The 18,625-nt window shown below is 40.8% G+C and overlaps 1 protein-coding gene across 1 annotated transcript in view; it reads right to left on the bottom strand.

Annotated features, from left to right (window-relative positions):
• Window positions 1–221: 221 nt before the first annotated feature.
• LOC125120641 (ubiquitin-conjugating enzyme E2 E1) overlaps window positions 222–18,625 on the bottom strand; it is a 78,457-nt gene continuing 60,053 nt past the window's right edge. Inside the window, exons 4-6 of the mRNA XM_047769140.1 lie at window positions 3,990–4,122; window positions 2,000–2,147; window positions 222–1,008 (exon numbers count right to left, since the gene is read on the bottom strand). Of these exons, the coding sequence (XP_047625096.1) occupies window positions 911–1,008; window positions 2,000–2,147; window positions 3,990–4,122 (379 nt within the window). The 3' untranslated portion in view covers window positions 222–910. The remainder of the gene's footprint in view (window positions 1,009–1,999; window positions 2,148–3,989; window positions 4,123–18,625) is intronic.

Genomic DNA, 18,625 nt, shown 5'->3' with positions numbered 1-18,625 from the left:
AGGATCCGGCATTGCAGTGAGCTGTGGTAGGTTGAAGATGCAGCTTGGATCTGGCCTTGCTGTGGCTGTGGTGCAGGATGGCAGCTATAGCTCTGATTTGACCCCCAACCTGGTAACTTCCATGTGTTGCAGATGCGGCCATAAAAAGCAAAAAAAAAAAAAGAAAAAGAAATAAAGTACAAAGTAAGAAATAGAAAGTAAAGGAAGACAGTATTAGGTGGTTGTTTTAATATTGTTTATTAGCACAGTAACAAATGCAGACTTAAGTAGTCCACAACATATAACCAATCCACTGGGCAACTCCTAGTCCACGCCTTACAGTTAACAGCTTAAGGTATTTTACTACAGGTTTTACAGGTCCTGATTCAAACCTCTACCTTTTCACAATAAAGTAGATTGGCATTTAAAATAAAATATATAACTACTCATTTCCTACATGGTGTCTTAGAGTTACACGTCCATTTTCTATATATGAGATGACAGTCTCTAAAAGCTGTTAAATATCAACGTTCCCTTACAAGAAGGGAAAACAGATTCCAATTTTTTTTAAACAAAAAAGTGTGTAGTCTTGAAGGACTTTACATAAATGGCCCTGTGTGTGTAACCTGTAAAAAATTAAGCTGTTTTTAAATTTACAGACTACAAGCAACTGAACCCAAATATCTATTCTCTGTATTGCATTTCAGCTAATATTGCAGAACTAATGACAGTTTTAAAAGTTGCTATTACCAATTCTGTCTACTGTAGCAAGATACCTTAAGTTACAACAAAATCTTAGGAAATAAAACTGAATAATATCTGTTATAGAAATACCCTACTCTTTACCAACTCCCACCCTCCCCCACCCCTTCAAAATCATAAGCAGCTCTCTGTGACAGACAAATAATGTAAAGAATTGTGAAAACCCAATTTATGTAGCGTATCTCTTGGTCCACTGTCTGGCCATTCTGTCATGTTCTGCTCTGTTGGTCATATACTGAGTAGCAATACTTCCCACCAAGGGGTCGGCTGGAAGAAAAGAATGTAGATTACTTTGAAGAAAGAGCAAGAACACTAAGTTTTAGCAAATAAGTTAGCGACATGCTCGGGAAGAAATGCAAAAGCAGTTGTGATCAAACCACTCCATTCTGGATAGTTTTCCTTCTAGACTTTAAAAATCAGCATGTGGGGAGAAAAAAACACACAAAAAAGCCCAGCATGTGTGTAGGGGGGATATCCTAATCCAAATAGAGTGCACACGCTTCAGCACTGGTCTGGGTTCATCTCCTTACCTCACTCCATTTCTTGTCCAACAATGATTCCCCAACCCGAACCCCCACACTGGAGGGTTTTTGCTCTTACATGTTAGGGTACGGAACGTTCGAGGCCCTAGACTACAGTGAACATCAGCTGTATTCACGTGACCTTTTGCTGAATGGTATCAATTATGACACTGAATACTGCGATGTCCTCAAGGCTATTGCAATACAACACTATTTACCTCTATACTATTTGCCTAGAAAGTGCCAAACTTTCACTTAAGTTTAGTATTTCTCTGAAACCTCAATAGAATTTTAATAATTTATATTTGGTTTATCTAGGGGAAAAAGTTTTAGTAAGAGGAAATTAAGCCTCCCTGCCACTCTGCTCCCTGCCCCCACCTCCCACTGTCTAAGTTTATAGCAGAGAAAAATTCTCAGAACTGACTGCCACTTTAGTGAGCAGCTATCAACTCACAGGCAGAGGTGAGGCTACTGGGACAGGTAACTCAACATTTCCAAGTATGCGGTTTTAAGAGAACTCTTTGGGAAACAGGCAAAAGAGGGGGGAGGAGAGTGAAAGACTGAAAATGTTAAAACCTAAGGCAGTCTTATATTAAGTCCTCAGCTTAAACTGAACTCTGGATTAGACATTTCTTTGAAAACCAACCAGGTTTTGTCCTTTGAAAGCTTGTACAAAAATAAAATCTGAACTTTTTCTTGAGGAGGAGTAAAATAAGGTAAAGAATTATTAACCTTACCAGGATTACAGTCTGTAAGAAGTGAGCAGATAGAAAGAAGAACTTTAGAGATGGTGAGGGCTGGGCTCCAATTATCTTTCAATATGTCCAAGCAAATAACTCCTTGACTGTTAATATTACAGTGATAGATTCTTGTCCGAAATGTAACCTAAAATATAAGGCACTGTTAAATAAAATTTAAACAGCCAGCAACATAACTTTTTACTAAATTACCTTTTCAGTTTAAACTTCCCTGATTAAAACTTCTAAAGAAATACACGCTTAATTTTTAAAAAAGTAAACAGAGTTAACAGTTTAAGGCTGATAAGAAACAAGTTAGAGACTTTTTTCCTTTTTTTTCTTTTTAGGGCTGCACCTGCGTGGCATATGGAAGTTCTCAAGGCTAGGGGTTGAATCAGAGCTGTGGCCACTGGCCTACACCACAGCCACAGCAACGTGGGATCTGAGCCATGTCTTGAGAGCTACACCACAGCTCGAGGCAATGCCGGATCCCTGGCCCACTAAAGCAAGGCCAGGGATTGAACCTGCATCCTTATGGATACTAGCAGGGTTTGTTTCTGCTGAGCCACAACAGAGACTATTAAAATTGAGATTACCAAGTGTGCATTGATACACTCTCAGGGATTTTCAATTTCATTTAAAAATAATATCCATCAACAAAAGGCAAGGTAACTTCAGTATTTCTGGATTTCATCTTTAGCGGTTTTAATGTTTTGAATATCTTCCTAATGCTTCCAGTTTGAATAGCTAATTGTTTGCTGACCTCTAGTGTTAGCTGGTAGTACTACATGGCTCCAAAGCAAGCTTTAAAGTCATAATCCAAACAACACAGTGGGTCCATAAAGACAAAGTGCTTAGCAAACAATGATCACATATCCTAAAAGCTGAAATATCCACTTGAAGAGGTGTTTCTTCTTTTTCTCACCTTTAAATCAGACCATGCAGCTATCTTGCCTGACTTAAAGCACAGAATTCACTCTACTGGAATCTCCACAGGTGAGGAACCAGAAATGGTAAGGACCACAGACAGCAATGGGCAAATCAACATAAAGGCACATGAGCCTGGGCTATTTCGTATGGTCTTCTAATTGTTACTTGTGATACACTGAATCATTCCAAAGTAAAAGTAACCTAAAACATTACCACTTTTTTAAAAATGGCAGACTTTTAATTACTTCTTGCAGCTGCCACTGCACCTTTATTCAGGGGTACCCTATCCCCAAGAGGAGGTTTTCCTTCTGACTGTGAGAATCACAGTGTGTTGCAGAAGAGTGACTGGAGCAGTCCCCTCCTAACCTAGATGAGAAACTCAAAGCTGGGTAAGGATTTCATGAGACAGGAAAATGATGAGGAACAGAATCCAAGGCTTTGTTTGCCAGGAGTTTCTGATTCTCTATTTTAGTGCATGGATATTCTGACAACATTTTTATCTGTTCAAAAAATGTCTTTTGCAAAGGAAAGGGGATTATTTGTGGGTTGCTGACTATGAGCAGGATTTTAAACAAAGCACTTAGTCTTAATGGTCTCTGCCAAATGAGGCAAAGTCAACCCAAAGAAGCGTTTTGCATATGTTCAAATGTATTTAGAGATTTGTCAAGAGATAAGAGAACTTGGGAGTTCCTGTCGTGGCTCATGGGTAATGAACCCAACTAAAATCCATGAGGATGCCAGTGTAATCCCTGCCCTTGCTCAGTGGGTTAAGGATCCAGCATTGCCGTGACCTGTGGTGTAAGTTGTAGACACAGCTTGGATCTGGCGTTGCTGTGACTGTGGCGTAGGCTGGCAGCTGCAGCTCCAATTAGACCCCTAGCCTGGGAACCTCCATTTGCTGCAAATGCAGCCCTAAAACAACAAAAATAAGTAAATAAATGAATGAATGAATGAGAGAGATAACAGAATTCTACTTTTTTGTGATTAAAAACAATTTTAAAAGCTTCAATTATTCATGGGAATATGTAAATTTTAGCATAAATCATGGGGAATTTCTTACCTTTGGAGGCTTGAAGGGATACTCTGGTGTAAAAGTGATATCAAGGAAGAATACACCACCTTCATACACGGACCCTGGAGGCCCTAGAATGGTTGATCTCCATTCATAGATGTTATCGCCTTTGGGGCCAGCACTGTGAAATAATATATCAGAAGATGAGCAGGTGGTGGCACATCCCAATTTTTATAGTGTTATCCCCCAAAGAGGAAAAGTTTGCCTCTCCCTTTTTGTTTAATGTGTGGATTCTCTCAAAAAACAGAAGTTATCTTTCAGATACACCCTGATGCAGGACTCTAACAACCCATCAGCCTCAGATCAAAGATGTGCTAAAAGAAGGCAAAAACCACAGACTATGTAGCTGTGAAGAAGCAAGAAACCCCTAAATTTTCAAACCCTCGCCTTGGTATAATAAAATGCAAACAAATACCTAAAAAAAAAGAGAGAAGCACCTCTCAGCACACAGAATTATAGTAAGTTAGCAACAAAATTTTCCTCACAGCTATATTACTTCTGATGACCACGTTAAGCACCAAAGCTTCATCTCTGACGCACTGACTGCGGTTCTCCCTTGTTGCTTCTCTGTAATCTTACCCTAAAATGAGTCCAAGAGATTGCAGTTCTCTTTACTGTATAAACCATGTTGGGTGGGGGAAGAAGAAAGATGACAAGTGACAGGTTTCATATCAACATATATATCATATATATATATATATATATGAGTTTGTTTTCTTTTTAGGGCCACACCTGCAGCTTATGGAAGTTCCCAGGCTAGAGGTTAAATCAGAGCTGCAGCTGCTGGCCTACCCCACAGCCACAACAAAGCCAGATCCGAGCCACGCCTGCGACCTACGCCACAGCTTGCAGCCAATGCCAGATCCTCAACCCACTGAGTGAGGCCAGGGATCAAACCCGCATCCTCACAGACACTATGTCAGGTTTTTAACCCCTGAGCCACAACAGGAACTCCTCATTTCAGCATATCTTAGGTTCTCTACATGTTACAGTTGGGATGTTAACCCATCCCTTACCTGCTACCTAGCTGTTACTTTATGCTGTAATGGCCACAATACCCTTCCCCAAAGCATTGTGCTGGCTTATAGAGTGTTCTCTAGTCAACCCCACATTAATAAACAAAAATGTAGAAAATACTTATTCTCTAACTCCATGACCTGTGAAAGCTTAACACACCTGTCCACACGAGTGTTGTACTCTGGGAGAGTTAGGGCCCAAACTGGTCAAGAAGCAGAAAGAACTGAAACACTGATTTGAGCACTTACTAGCTATTTACTCAAACCACCCATCTCACAGGAATGTCTGAGAATCAATATAATGGCATGTGTGTGTGTGCGTGCACACGCATGCGATGACTACTTCCGAGGAACAACACAGGACTCTCTTAAGAGGTCTGATCACCACGGTTACCAATCATCTTCCTAGTCCCACTGGCTCTATTTGGTCCCTTATATCTCCATGTGGTTGAGTATTCCCAAGAACTATTAAGAACATGCTTTACAATGGACATGTGGAAAAATAGATTGTTTATGTTTCAGGAGTTCCCTTGTGGCTCAGTGGGTTAAGGACCAAGCGTTGTTACTGCTGTGTCTCGGGTCATATGCCATAAGTAAGGCCATGTAACAACAGCAGTAACAACAACATCTTTATTAACTCTTACTAAGTCACACTTACATGCACAGACCATCTTCGAATTAAAAAAAAAAGAAAGACTGCTTGTGATTTTGCATGACATCTGCCCATGATTTCCACAAGGCTGGGATGTCAGGAGAGTGCTTAATCAGCCTTACCCCTCTACAAACCTGCAGTGAGTGACCCCTCCAAGTGAAAGGGCACCACCCGGATGACTGCTTCACATCATGAGATCAAAACTGGCCCCCAGGGCCTCCTCAGTTTCCTGCCTATGTCTGCATCCAGCATGTCCTTGGGCAGAAGTCTGCAACTCCTGGCTGATCCAGCTCTGACCCTGTTTACCAGATGGAGGTAACTGAGTGGCCTAAGTGGATGAAGACAGCACTAACACAGACGCTGCAGGTGGAAAGACCAACAGTGTCTCTTGGCTAGTTTGCCAACACCTCAGACCTAAAGGCAAAAGGCTTTTTTTTTTTAAACAGATGAGGAACCAAGGCCAAGGGACGAAGCCAGGCCATCTAAAACACCAGGGCATCAGTAGCCATACTGCTTTCCTCACAGGCAGCTTGGTGATGCTGAGAGACCCAGAAAAAACAGTAGTCAAGTCGGTCTAACCCTAGTGGTGACATGTGGGTGTGGGCCCAATTCTGCTGGCCCCTTAGCGTAAAAAAAAAAAAACAAATAAAAAGAACAAACGTTTAACAACATGCCATGATAAGCAGATTTTATGGATTGTACAAAAAATTGGTGGCTTTCAAATTTCATCATCGAAATAATCTATGGAACTTTAAAAAGCAAAGCTTCTTGACCTTACATCCTAGGCTTACGGAATATAGAATATCTAGAAGGGCCCAAGAATCTACACATTTAAAAAACTCTGGTGATTTTTAAGCAGGTGGTCTGCATTTGGGAACCACCTGTACAGGTTACTAGGAGTAGGACAACCAGTTCAGAACATAAACTCTAACATTTTACAGCTTGTCACCCGTGATATAACTAGAAATCCAAATCAAGATTGCTACTTGTTTGCAATTAGTTTTTGGTTTGGGTGTAAATTTTTCTGAAGTTCAGAAAAAAGTATGGAGAAAAGAGTTCAAGAATCAGGTACAATATAACACTTCAAAAATGCAGAATGAAGGTGGGTTATAATAAGTGAAATAATGTCAAATGCAGTTGTAATCATAAAGCATAAAACAGGAGCTTTGGGAAAGACTCAACAGCATAGATTTCTAACCTGTGGATCCTTAGAAATTACTGTGAAGGTCTGAGAGCCTACCAGAAAGACCAAGCAAGGCTACCTCAACAAAAACTTTAGGTACTCATTTTAAGGCTGTCATTGGATGAATTCACATAGCTCTTTGTCATATGTATTTTCTTAATCACAGAATAAAACAAAAATTATGATCAGGGGCCTGCAGAACTTTTGCCTTTTCAATTCTCACTGGCTCTACTGGTCTATAAGGTGGGTAGACAGACCCACAGTGTTGGGGTGGAGGAGGAAGGCAAAAATTTACAGCTCTCAGAAGCCACTGTCAAAGAGGATCTTTACATGTAACATCTGCAAGCACCCCCTCACTTCTCTACAAGACCACTGACTGGGGTAACCTCAGTTCAGGGTGTGTCCCCTCTCTTTTGGTTTCACAGAAGAAATATAACTCCAATTTTAAACGGTGGTTGAAGCATACTACTCAGTCTAAGTCATTCCAAGGTATGGAAAGTTCTGAACTGGGAGACGGAGGGGGGTTGAATATAAGGTATTAAGAAAAGATGGGAACAAAATACATATATATATACATACTCCTATTTGAAGATACTGGAACCCAGCTGTGATAGGAAGGGTGGCCTGCTGACCAAGAGGCACTCAGGAGGCCAAGGCCTCTCCTCTCTGCCGGCCTTCTCCTACAATCCTAGAGACCCATCTTCTTGCCAGTGACCACTGGACAGGGCAGCTGCAGTGCTTATGTCTCATTAATACTATCTTGGGAATTATACAAAGCAAAGAGCTATCAACAAGTATAACTTTGGCTTAATACATATGGTTCTAAATAGAAGTTGAGCAGTATAAAATAAATAAGTCATTTAAAGGTATAATCCTAAGACATTAATAAAACTAATTTTTAAAACCTGTCATTAGAGCAGTTTTACTACTATAATCTGAGGTGTACTCCAGATTAACTTCAACATTTCCAAGATAACCACATAAGCCAATTCTATAAACTTCATTTTGTTTTGTTTTAAAATCATGCTTTTCTCAGGCATCCCCTATTCCCATCCTCAATATTAATTTACTACACACTATACTATCCTTCCATTTCAACCGTCAGAAATCAAAGTTGCATTTCGATTTCAAAAGGTATCACTGATTTCTCACTAAGAACACCCTGAAAGCAAGGCAAAAATAATGTTTTAAAAAATATTTCTGATTAATTTCTTCCTTCCTTCCTTTTTTTTTTTCTTCTTTTTGCTTTTTAGGGCCACACCCGAGGCCTATGTATGTTCCCAGGCTAGGAGTCAAATTGGAGCTGTAGCCACTGGCCTACACCACAGCCACAGCATCTCGGGATCCAAGCTGAGTCTGAGACTTATACCACAGCTCATGGAAATGCCAGATCCTTAACCCACTGAGCAAGGCCAGGGATGCTAGTTAGATTTGTTAACTGCTGAGCCTGATCAATTAAAAAAAATTTTTTTTAACAGGGGAAGATGATCCTTGCTTATAAAACAAAGAAAACCATTTTAGCATAATCCTAAAAAGCTTAGTTATCTGGTCTAAGTGAGGGATGAGAGGCTGGGAAGATAAACAAATATGCCACAAACAAGCATCTGGGTGGCAGCAGGAAGGTAAAGTGGAAAAAAGGGCAGATTATCAAGTGTGACAGCATATTCCAAAAAAGGGTTGAGCTCAGGATCAACTGAATTAGAAACTCAGTTCTTGGGGGTTTGGGATGGAAATGCTATAAAACTGGGTTGTGATGATCGTTGTACAACTATAAATGTAATAAAATTCATTGAAAAAAATTTTTAAAAAAAGCAGCTCAGTTCTTCCCATCTAAAAAATCCCAAACAATATCTGATATTATCCCACAGCCCCCAAAATAAAAAGTTGCATGAAAATAAAGACTGGCACTTGGAGTATACTTCATTATCCCAGGAAACCAGATGTGGCACACAGGTAGGTGATCGGCTAGTCCCTGTCTTATTTTCTCCCTCCTCTTTGTAGAACCATCATGATAAGGCAAACTGGTTGCTTATATCAAGTGTATCACTCGTATCACAAAATCCCCCAAACACACCACCTTTCAACAGAAGCCTTAGAGCAGTGGTTCTCAATCGGTGATGATGTTACCTCCAAGGAGGCATTCTGCAATGTTGCAACAAGGACAGAGGGTGCTCCTGGCACCTCGTAGATGGAGGACATGGGTGTAGGGTATGTAGCCAGGGACGCAGCTACATACCCTACAATGCCCCAGACAGGCCCCACAGCAAAGAGTTCTCTTGGCCCAAATGTTAATGGTGCCGAAGGTGAGACTCCTTCCTAAGAGAAAAATCTGCTTTAAGTTAAATTAGTAAAGAGAAAAGCTTCAGTGTGCATCCCTACTGTCAGACTCCAGTACCCATCCTCTGATCTATTTTACTGCTCCGTGACTGGTGGAGAAAAACATTCAATATTTATGGTTGTTATTATTAAAATGTGGATCTGCATATGCCGTAGTGTTCTACAGACCAAAGCTACTCAAAGTGTGGTCCCTGGACAAAGCAACAATAGCATCCTCTGGGTGTTTGTTAGAACTACAGACCCTCAGAGTTCACCCCAGACCTAATTCATCAGAATTTGCATTTTTAACAAGATCTCCAAATGATTTCTAAGCACATTAAAGTTTGAGAAGCCAGCTACGGAGGACAATAAGTGGCAGTGAATGCCAAGTTTACTTTCTAATCTTCTAGATTTATTTATTGTCTTTTTAGGGCCACACCCACAGCATATGGAGAGTCCCACGCTAGGGGTCGAATTGGAGCTGCAGCTGCCAGCATACGCCACCGCCACAGCAATGCCAGATCCTTAACCCACTGAGCGAGGCCAGGGATCAAATCTGCGTCCTCATGATACTAGTCAGGTTCATTAGCCACTGAGCCACTATGGAAATTCCTAATCTTCTAGATTTAAACGACCATTTGTATTATCTCGCTCTCTCCTTTACTGTCTATGTGTCTGTTAAGACTGTACCATCAGGGAGTTACCACTGTGGTGCAGTGGAAAGGAATCAGACTAGTATCCACGAGGATGCAGGTTCCATCCCTCCCCTTGCCCAGTGAGTAGGAGATCCAGTGTCGCCATGAGCTGTGGTGTAGGTCGCAGACACGGTTCAGATTCCATGTGGCTATGGCTGTGGCGTAGGCTAGCAGCTGCAGCTCCAATTTGACCCCTAGCCTGGGAAATTCCATATGCCTTGGGTGCGGGCCTACACAGGGGAAAAAAAAAAAAAAAAAAAAAGACTGTAAAGTCAATACTGTATACGGAACTTAAAAATGCTGATAGGAAGACATCCACAATCAAATCTACGTTCCCTACAACAAAAAACATACCACTCAAAATCTTAACTTACTCTTCTTTTGCTAATTCAACAACATGATAGCATGAATCTATTCTCCACCAGAAGAATCCTCACCTCCCACAATTATCTCCTGATAGACATACTACTCTCTAGGGAAGGAGGGCCACCTTCTCCATGAGATCTACTTAACACATCCAGAGGAGCTTCATAAAAACAAAAATGTGTTGTCCTCAGCATCCCTTCATAAAACAGTAATCATCTGTAACCTAAAAGTGAGTGGCAGAAGGAACTTGAAAAATGAGAAAACCTCACTGAAGTAACCAGCAGGCTAGTGACATGGCTTGGGCAGCGCTACTGGAAAGTGGGCAAGACCTCCAGTCCTTCCTACTAACTTGGCTCTGGACTCCTCAGACAAACACCAGGCAGTGCTGCTAGGCATGTAGCATTCTGGTTACCATCTCTTGGAAAGAATTTTCAGACAAGAGCCAACCTAAAGGACTCACCTCAGTGGTCCTTGTGTTCTGTGTATCTAAGCAGTTACTTGAGAATAGAGTGGCTCCAAACATGGGGCACATTTTCTACACATGGGAGGGAGACTAACTCAGACAAACTTTAGAAAAAGAACATGATCCACTGTCCATTAAAAACCTTCCCACAAGCCCCAAGAGCCCTGTCATACCCACACTGGTACCTTGTGTCTTCCTCCAGAAGTATACAAACCTTCAAAGGAGTTTATGATGTGCAAGGCTAATGTGAGGCCTATGGAAGCTAGAGAGTTCATTTTTTAAAGGTGCCCCAAATCAGGAGAGATTTGCCTATAGATTTTTTACACAGAATGCTACAGCTACATGGTACACAATCTATCTTACATCAGATTTTAAGCCTCCAGAGAGTAGTATTTTCCACACATACTAGGCCTGATAATAGCCACCCCCCTTTTTTTTGCTTTCTTTCTTTCTTTCTTTCTTTTTTTTTTTTTTTTTTGCTTTTTAGGGCAACACCCACAGCATATGGAAGTTCCAGGCTAGGGGTCAAATTGGAGCTACAGCTGCTGGCCTGTATCACAGCTCATGGCAATGCCGGATCCTTTAACCCACTTGGGGCCAGAGATCAAACCGTATCCTCATGGATACTAGTCGGGTTAGTTTCCACTGAGCCACAATAGAAATGCCATAATTAACAATATTTAATTAGCTGGTCAAAATATGTACTACTGTTTAGGATTACATGACAATGTTTCCAAATTAGGTGAAATAACAGAACAAAAAAGCTCCATCTTGCCGGCTAGCCATTCAAATGCAGTTTTATCTTACATGCTACTGCTTTAGAAAGAAGCAACAATCCAATCCTTCTGGAAATTCACATTCCGATACTGAAAAAAAAAAAAAAATCAGATGCAAAACGTTTAAAAGAAAACTATTTTCAGGAACAGTGGGTTAATGATCCGGCTCATCTCTATGGCATTGCTGGTTTCAATACTTGGCCTGATGCAGTGAGTTAAAGGTCCGTTGCCATAGCTGTGGCGTAGGTCACAGATGTAGCTCGGATTTGATCCCTGGCATATCAAAACTTCCATATGCCACAGGTGCAGCTGAAAAAGGAAGCGGGGGGGGGGGGGGCGCTATTTTCAAGATATTGAAAGAGACTCTAGTAGAGCCAGTGAAAGAACTGCAGACCTAAAAAGCCAAGGCCATCAGAGGTTCCTTAATCTCAACTAGGGATGGCTGAGTAATGAAAGTTTTTAGTTAACTGAGTTAGGGCTCATGCTTTAACTTCTGAATTACTGGGTACAGAAGTAGGGGGTAGGTATCAAGCAAGTGGAATGACAAACTAGTCCCAAGTCAAGGGCCTAAAAAAATCAGGTGGTGAGGGGGACAACACATAGGAAAGATAACGGAGAATTAAAAGATCAGCACATCCTGTGTCTCAGAAGCCCTTTTCCTACACAAAGTTAAACAGGTAGCCATTCAGGATTAAGAACTACACAAGCCTGACTTGGAACAATTCAGGTCAAGTTCTAAGGCCGTTATTCCTCTAGTCCCACTAAAAAAAGCCTAAGCCAGGGTATTGCCTTTGAGTCAAGTGGTCAAGTCCTGATTTTTTTAGGTGCAGTACTTATATTATTAGCACATATAAAACTGCTACCCTAGTACAGGTGACCCTTGAACAACATGAGTTTGAACTGTGAGGGTCCACTTATGTGTGGATTTTTTTCAATAAACATATTGGATAATTTGGGGGGATTTGCAACGATTTGAAAAAACTGCACAGAAAAAGTTAAGAAAAAGGTATGACCCCTCACACCATACACAAAAATAAACTCAAAATGGCTTAAAGACTTAAACATAAGGTATCATCAAACTCCTAGAAAAGAGAACACATGCGAAATATTCTCTGACATCGACCCTACAAATGTTTTCTTAGGTCACACTCCCAAGGCAACAGAAATAAACCAATGAGACCTAATCAAACTTACAAGCTTTTGGACAGCAAAGGAAACCATAAAAAAACAAAAAGACAACCTACAGAATGGGAGAAAATAGTTTCAACTGACAAGGGCTTAATCTCTAAATTAAACAATTTATACAACCCAACACCAAAAAAAACCAACAGCCCAATTGAAAAATGGACAGAAGACCTGAATAGATATTTCTCCAAAGAAGATATATAGATGGCCAACAAGCACATGAATAAATGCTCAACATCACTGATTATTAGAGAAATGCAAATCAAAACTACAATGAGGTACCACCTCACACTAGTCAGAATGGCCATCATTCATCAGTCCACAAATAACAAATGCTGGAGAGGGTGTGGAGAAAAGGCAACCCTCCTACACTGCTGTGGGAATGTAAACTGGTACAACCACTGTGGAAAACAGTACAGAGGTACCTCAGAAAACTAAATACAGAACTACCATATGACCCAGCAATCCCGCTCTTGGGCATATATCTGGACAAAACTTTCCTTGAAAAAGATACATGTACCTCTATATTCATTGCAGCACTATTCACAATAGCCAAGACATGGAAACAACCTAAATGTCCACTGACAGATGAATGGATTAAGAAGATGTGGTATACATACACAATGGAACATTACTCAGCCATAAAAAAGAACGACATTTACAGCAACATGGAGGGAACTAGAGACTCTCATACTAAGTGAAGTAAGTCAGGAAGAGAAAGACAAAAACCATACAATATCACTTTTATCTGGAACCTAATACACGGCAAAAATAAACCTTTCCACAAAAAAGAAACTCACTGACTTGGAGAACAGACTGTGGGAAGGAGTGATGGACTGGGAATCTGGGGTTAAAAGATGCAAACGACTGCATTTGGAATGGATAAGCAATGAGATCCTACTGTATAGCACTGGGAACTATATCTAGTCACTTGTGATAAAGCACGATGGAGGATTATGTGAGAAAAAGAATGTATATATGTATGTGTGACTGTCGCTTTGCTGTACAGTAGAAAACTGACAGACACTGCAAACCAACTATAATGGAAAAAATAAAAATATTTAAAAAAGAAAAAGGTATGTCATGAATGCATAAAATATAGATATACATACAACACACAAAATGTGTTCATCGATGTTTATGTTATTGGTAAGGCTTTTGGTCAACAGTAGACTATTAGTATTTACATTTGGGGGAGTGAAGAGTTACACCTGGGACCCCACCTAACCCCTGCATTGTTCAAAGGTCAACTGTAAATAGAAATCAGTTATTAATCTGGTTCTGACAGAAATCAGTCCACAGAGTCTACTAAGCATGACCAGCTCTTCTACCTGGATGATAACTGTATTGCAGGTAAATGAGAAACATGGGAGAAAGAGACATTTTGGGAGGTGAAGGCACACGTCCTAACACTTGTACCCTCCACACATTTAGCGCTGACCTCAAAAGCAATAGTGTCGCAAAGAAAAGCTATTTAAAGGACACCAAAATTCTCAAGAGAGAACTTATCAGGTTCACATCTAAGGACATCTCTGGCTATGAAACGATCACATTTGTACTGTGATGTTTTCCTGAGGCTCCATGAGGGATAGATAGTATGGGAAGGGTCTGGATGCAAAAGCAGATAGGATAATCCAGCTATTTTAAGTCAGACTTTAGAGCAATTGGCAATTATGTAAAACAGCACCACTCTTCTAGGTTTTTTAGATTTGGAAAATAGAATTAAATGTTAACACATCTTTTGTTATTTTTAAATGAATTATTAATATTTTAAAATATGTCTGCTTTAATTTTAAATGCAGTAAAAACAATTATCAACCACATAAACAAAAGCTCTTTGGTGTTTGTAATAATTTTTTAAGAGTGTAATCAGATCTTGAAACTTTTTAAAAAGTTTGAGAACTGCTGTGCAGATTATTTTAAAATATTAGCACAATTGGCTAACCAATAAAATAAGTGTTTGACTTACTCTTATATTTAAGAAAAGTATAAAAAGGAACTAGAAGGAAAAGTAAGTGAATAGTTTAATATTTGGGGTGGGGAAGTCTCATCTTGACACCAGTAGCAGAGGCCGCCAGGGCCTCCTCCACACCCCCTCAGGCCTCAGGGTTCTGGAAGGCTTCATCAGCTCCCAGATGCATCTCTGGGCCTAAAAGCTGCTCAGTCAGGAAGCGCAGGTTCATTAACTCCCTGAGGTGATTTTATAACACAGTCCACAGATTATCTGATACTCCTCCAGGAGGTAAAGTCTAATTCCCCTCCCTTTAAATATGGGCCAGTCGTAGGGACATCTAAGGTGACACAGTGTGATTTCCCATGCGAGGTCCTTTTTTAAAAAGGTGAGATCCCCAGCTCCCCATGCAGCTGTCTGCCTCTATGCACTAGTGAATCCTGAGCCTACTCAAGAGACCCCGTGGGCAGAGCACCTACGGCATGAGGGAGGAAGCCTTCAGACAACGTCAGCCCCAGTGAGCCCCAGACATCCGAGGTTGCAATAAACGGGGGCGGTAGTTTTACACTGTTTAGGATGTTCTTGTAAGGCAGAAGTACCTTACTGGAACACTTCTTAAAAGCAGCCTTCACCCAGCGCTGACTGTGGGTGGGGCAGTTCTGAGGCCAGTACTTTACCCAGTCCCCCAGAGCTGCCCCTGGAGCACCAGCCCTGTGGAGCTGGCTAGGAAGGCAGCTCTTATTGACCACCTCTCTCTCCCATGTTCCTTTCCTCTTCTGCCTTTTTCTCCTTCCACTACAAAAAATACTTGTACTCAATTCTCATCTTAAGAGTCTCCTTCTGGGGAAACCAAAGCTGAGACTCCAACAAAGTTACATACACAGAAAAACAGGTACTTCCGTATCATAGTGGTTATTACGTACACCTCGAAACAATGAATATGTGACTACATAAAAAGTGAAGATCCTTAAGAGAAAGGTTTCATGAACGGTTTATCAAAGGGTGGGGGTGAAGATATTTGCAGTACAGGACTAAGGGTTAACATCTTGACTCTGGAAAAACAGTAAACATACTAATAGCCATGAATACAAGCACACAGGCACTTCTCAAAAGAAATCCGTATGGCCAATAAACAAATTCTCAGTCTTACTCAGACTCAAAAGAAATGTAAATTAGACATTTATATTGAGGCACATTTACCTAAAGGACTGGCCAAAACTGAAAGTCTTCTGTGTTAATGGTATGAGGAAACAGGCTCTTTCTTCCATTGTTTGTGGGAAAATAAATTAATAGCCCTTTTAGATTGTAATTAGGTGTAGCATTCAAATATAAATCCAGCATACCCTTTGACACAGAAATTCTGCTTCTCAGAAATTAACCTAAGGAAATAATTGGACATGTGCACACAGCTATAATATTAGGATATTTTTAAGAACCTTATGCACGATAAAAAAATTTTAGGAACAAGGTAAATTACCACCAGGAGACAGATTAAATAAATTGTTGTACAACAACCATATAATGGCACACTATGCAGCTCATTGGTAAAGTATGTGTACTGAACAAAAAGAAATCCATAATGGACAGTTAACTGAAAAAGCAGCTTCCATAACAGTATGTAGAAGACATATCTTACAACCAAACTGTTGATAGTGGTTATACATGCAGGATGAGATGCAGGGGGTTTTATTTTCTCCTTTAAACAGATCTAAATTACTGGTTTTTTTGTTTGTTTGTTTTTGTCTTTTTGCTATTTCTTTGGGCCACTCCCGCAGCATATGGAGGTTCCCAGGCTAGGGGTCGAATCGGAGCTATAGCCATCGGCCTACGCCAGAGCCACAGCAACGCGGGATCCGAGCCGCGTCTGCAACCTACACCACAGCTCACGGCAACGCCAGATCGTTACCCCACTGAGCAAGGGCAGGGACCGAACCCGCAACCTCATGGTTCCTAGTCGGATTCGTTAACCACTGCACCACGACGGGAACTCCAAAATTACTGGGATTTTAAAAAAATGATCATGTTTAACTTTCATAGCAACAATGTATTACCCTTCTACAAAAGGTAAAAGAAATGGAATCTACCCCATGGGGGTAATAGAGAAAGTGACTGAAAAAGTAAAGGAACTGCAGTTACCCTGGGGTGAAGAGGGTTTCTGACTAGAAAGCCAGCCCTTTAAGGGTTTAGGGGATGATGGTTACCCAACCTGGGCTATTTATGCCCAGTTATCATAAACAGAGTTGTTCAGGAGTGGTGGGATGCTTTTGACATGTTCATTCCTGCTTGTCAGGGCCCAAATACATTTTCCACAAGGAACCACAGGGTGATTTATGGCACCTCTGGATGAAGATCTAAAATAGTCATTCATAGGACATACCTGTGACTGCCTCTGTCTCCAACTTACAGCCCTTGATAAAGGCTGCTGTTGACATTTATTTGAAAAGCTGGATCTATCCAGCCAAACGGGCACCATGGCCCTGTTCTGCCTCTCCTCCATTCAGGGGCTTTCCTTAACCCCTTCCTTCTACTGTGTTCCCTACGTGGAGCTGAGACACAGAAGTCAGGGAGAGACTACAAACCCTCCAACAGTGTAAACAGAAGAGGCTCACGTTTATGCCAACAGCAGGAGGCACACTTTTCAAAACAAGGCAGGAGGATCTGACAGACTACTCAGCAGATACATCTATCAAATACCAGCTCTCACCTAAGATGATCTGCTTAACTTGGCTAAAGAATCTACCTAAATAGTCAATTATCTAAAGAGTCAAAATATGAAAGACTTTGAAGTAGGTGAATTTAAACTTATCCAATCATAAGCAAAATGAAGTTTGAATTCAATTTTCCAGAATTTATTAGGTATCAGCTTGTTCTGACCTAATACACATATATTTAAAATACCATTCCGAGTTCCCATTGTAGCTCAGTGGGTTACAAACCTGATATAGGAGTTCCCATTGTGACTGAGAGGAAACAAATCCAACTAGTATCCATGAGGATGCAGGCTCAATCCCTGGCCTCACTCAGTGGGTTAAGGATCTTGCATTGCTGTGGCTGTGGTGTAGGCCAGCAGCTACAGCTACAGCTCTGATTCAACCCCCTAGCCAGAGAACCTTCATATGCTCCGGGTGCAGCCCTAAAAAAATTAAAAAAAAAAAAAAAAAAAAAAAAAAAGAACCTGATACTATAGTGTCTGTGAGGATGTGGGTTCGATCCCTGGTCTCCCTCCCTCAGTGTCACAAGCTTTGGCATAGGTCATACATGCAGCTTGGATCCTAAGCTACTGTGGCTGTGGTGTAGGCCACAGCAGCAGCTCCAATTTGACCCCTGGCCCAAGAACTTCCATACACACCATAAAAAGAAAACAAAAAACTTTAAATAAAAAATTAATTAATTAAATAAAATACCATTCCAAGGAACAACATAAATCAAAAGCAGAAAAAACCCAACATTTGCAAAGAAACAAATCATTTCCATAATTCTTTCACAAATTTTGACTTTGCTCAATCCTTGTATCAGGAGAGGTAACATTATCTTCATTTTAAAGACAGGGGAATAGATTCAGGAGGTTAAGTAATATGTTTGTACAAAGTCCTTAAAGCTAAAAAGTCACAGTTCTGACCAACAAAATCCAGGCTTTCACATTGAAACTCTTTACTACACTGATTCTCTTTCCACAATATCCACAGAGCTTCTAATAAAATTATCTTTGTACTCACTACCAATTTCTTTTTTAAAAAATTTCAGGGAGTTCCCATCGTGGCGCAGTGGTTAACGAATCCAACTAGGAACCATGAGGTTGCGGGTTCAATCCCGCCTTGCTCAGTGGGTTAAGGATCCTGTGTTGCTGTGAGCTGTGATGTAGATTGCAGACACGGCTAGGATCCGGCGTTGCGGTGGCTCTAGCGAAGGCCAGTGGCTATGGCTCCAATTAAACCCCTAGCCTGGGAATCTCCACATGCCATGGAAGCGGCCCTAGAAAAGGCAAAAAGACAAAAAAAAAAAATTTCACTGGCGTATAGTT

The sequence above is a fragment of the Phacochoerus africanus genome, chromosome 1 (genome assembly GCF_016906955.1).
Source record: "Phacochoerus africanus isolate WHEZ1 chromosome 1, ROS_Pafr_v1, whole genome shotgun sequence".
NCBI lineage: Eukaryota > Metazoa > Chordata > Mammalia > Artiodactyla > Suidae > Phacochoerus > Phacochoerus africanus.
The sequence above is the reverse complement of the archived record's forward strand: the minus strand, read 5'-3'. Positions and strand labels throughout refer to the sequence as shown.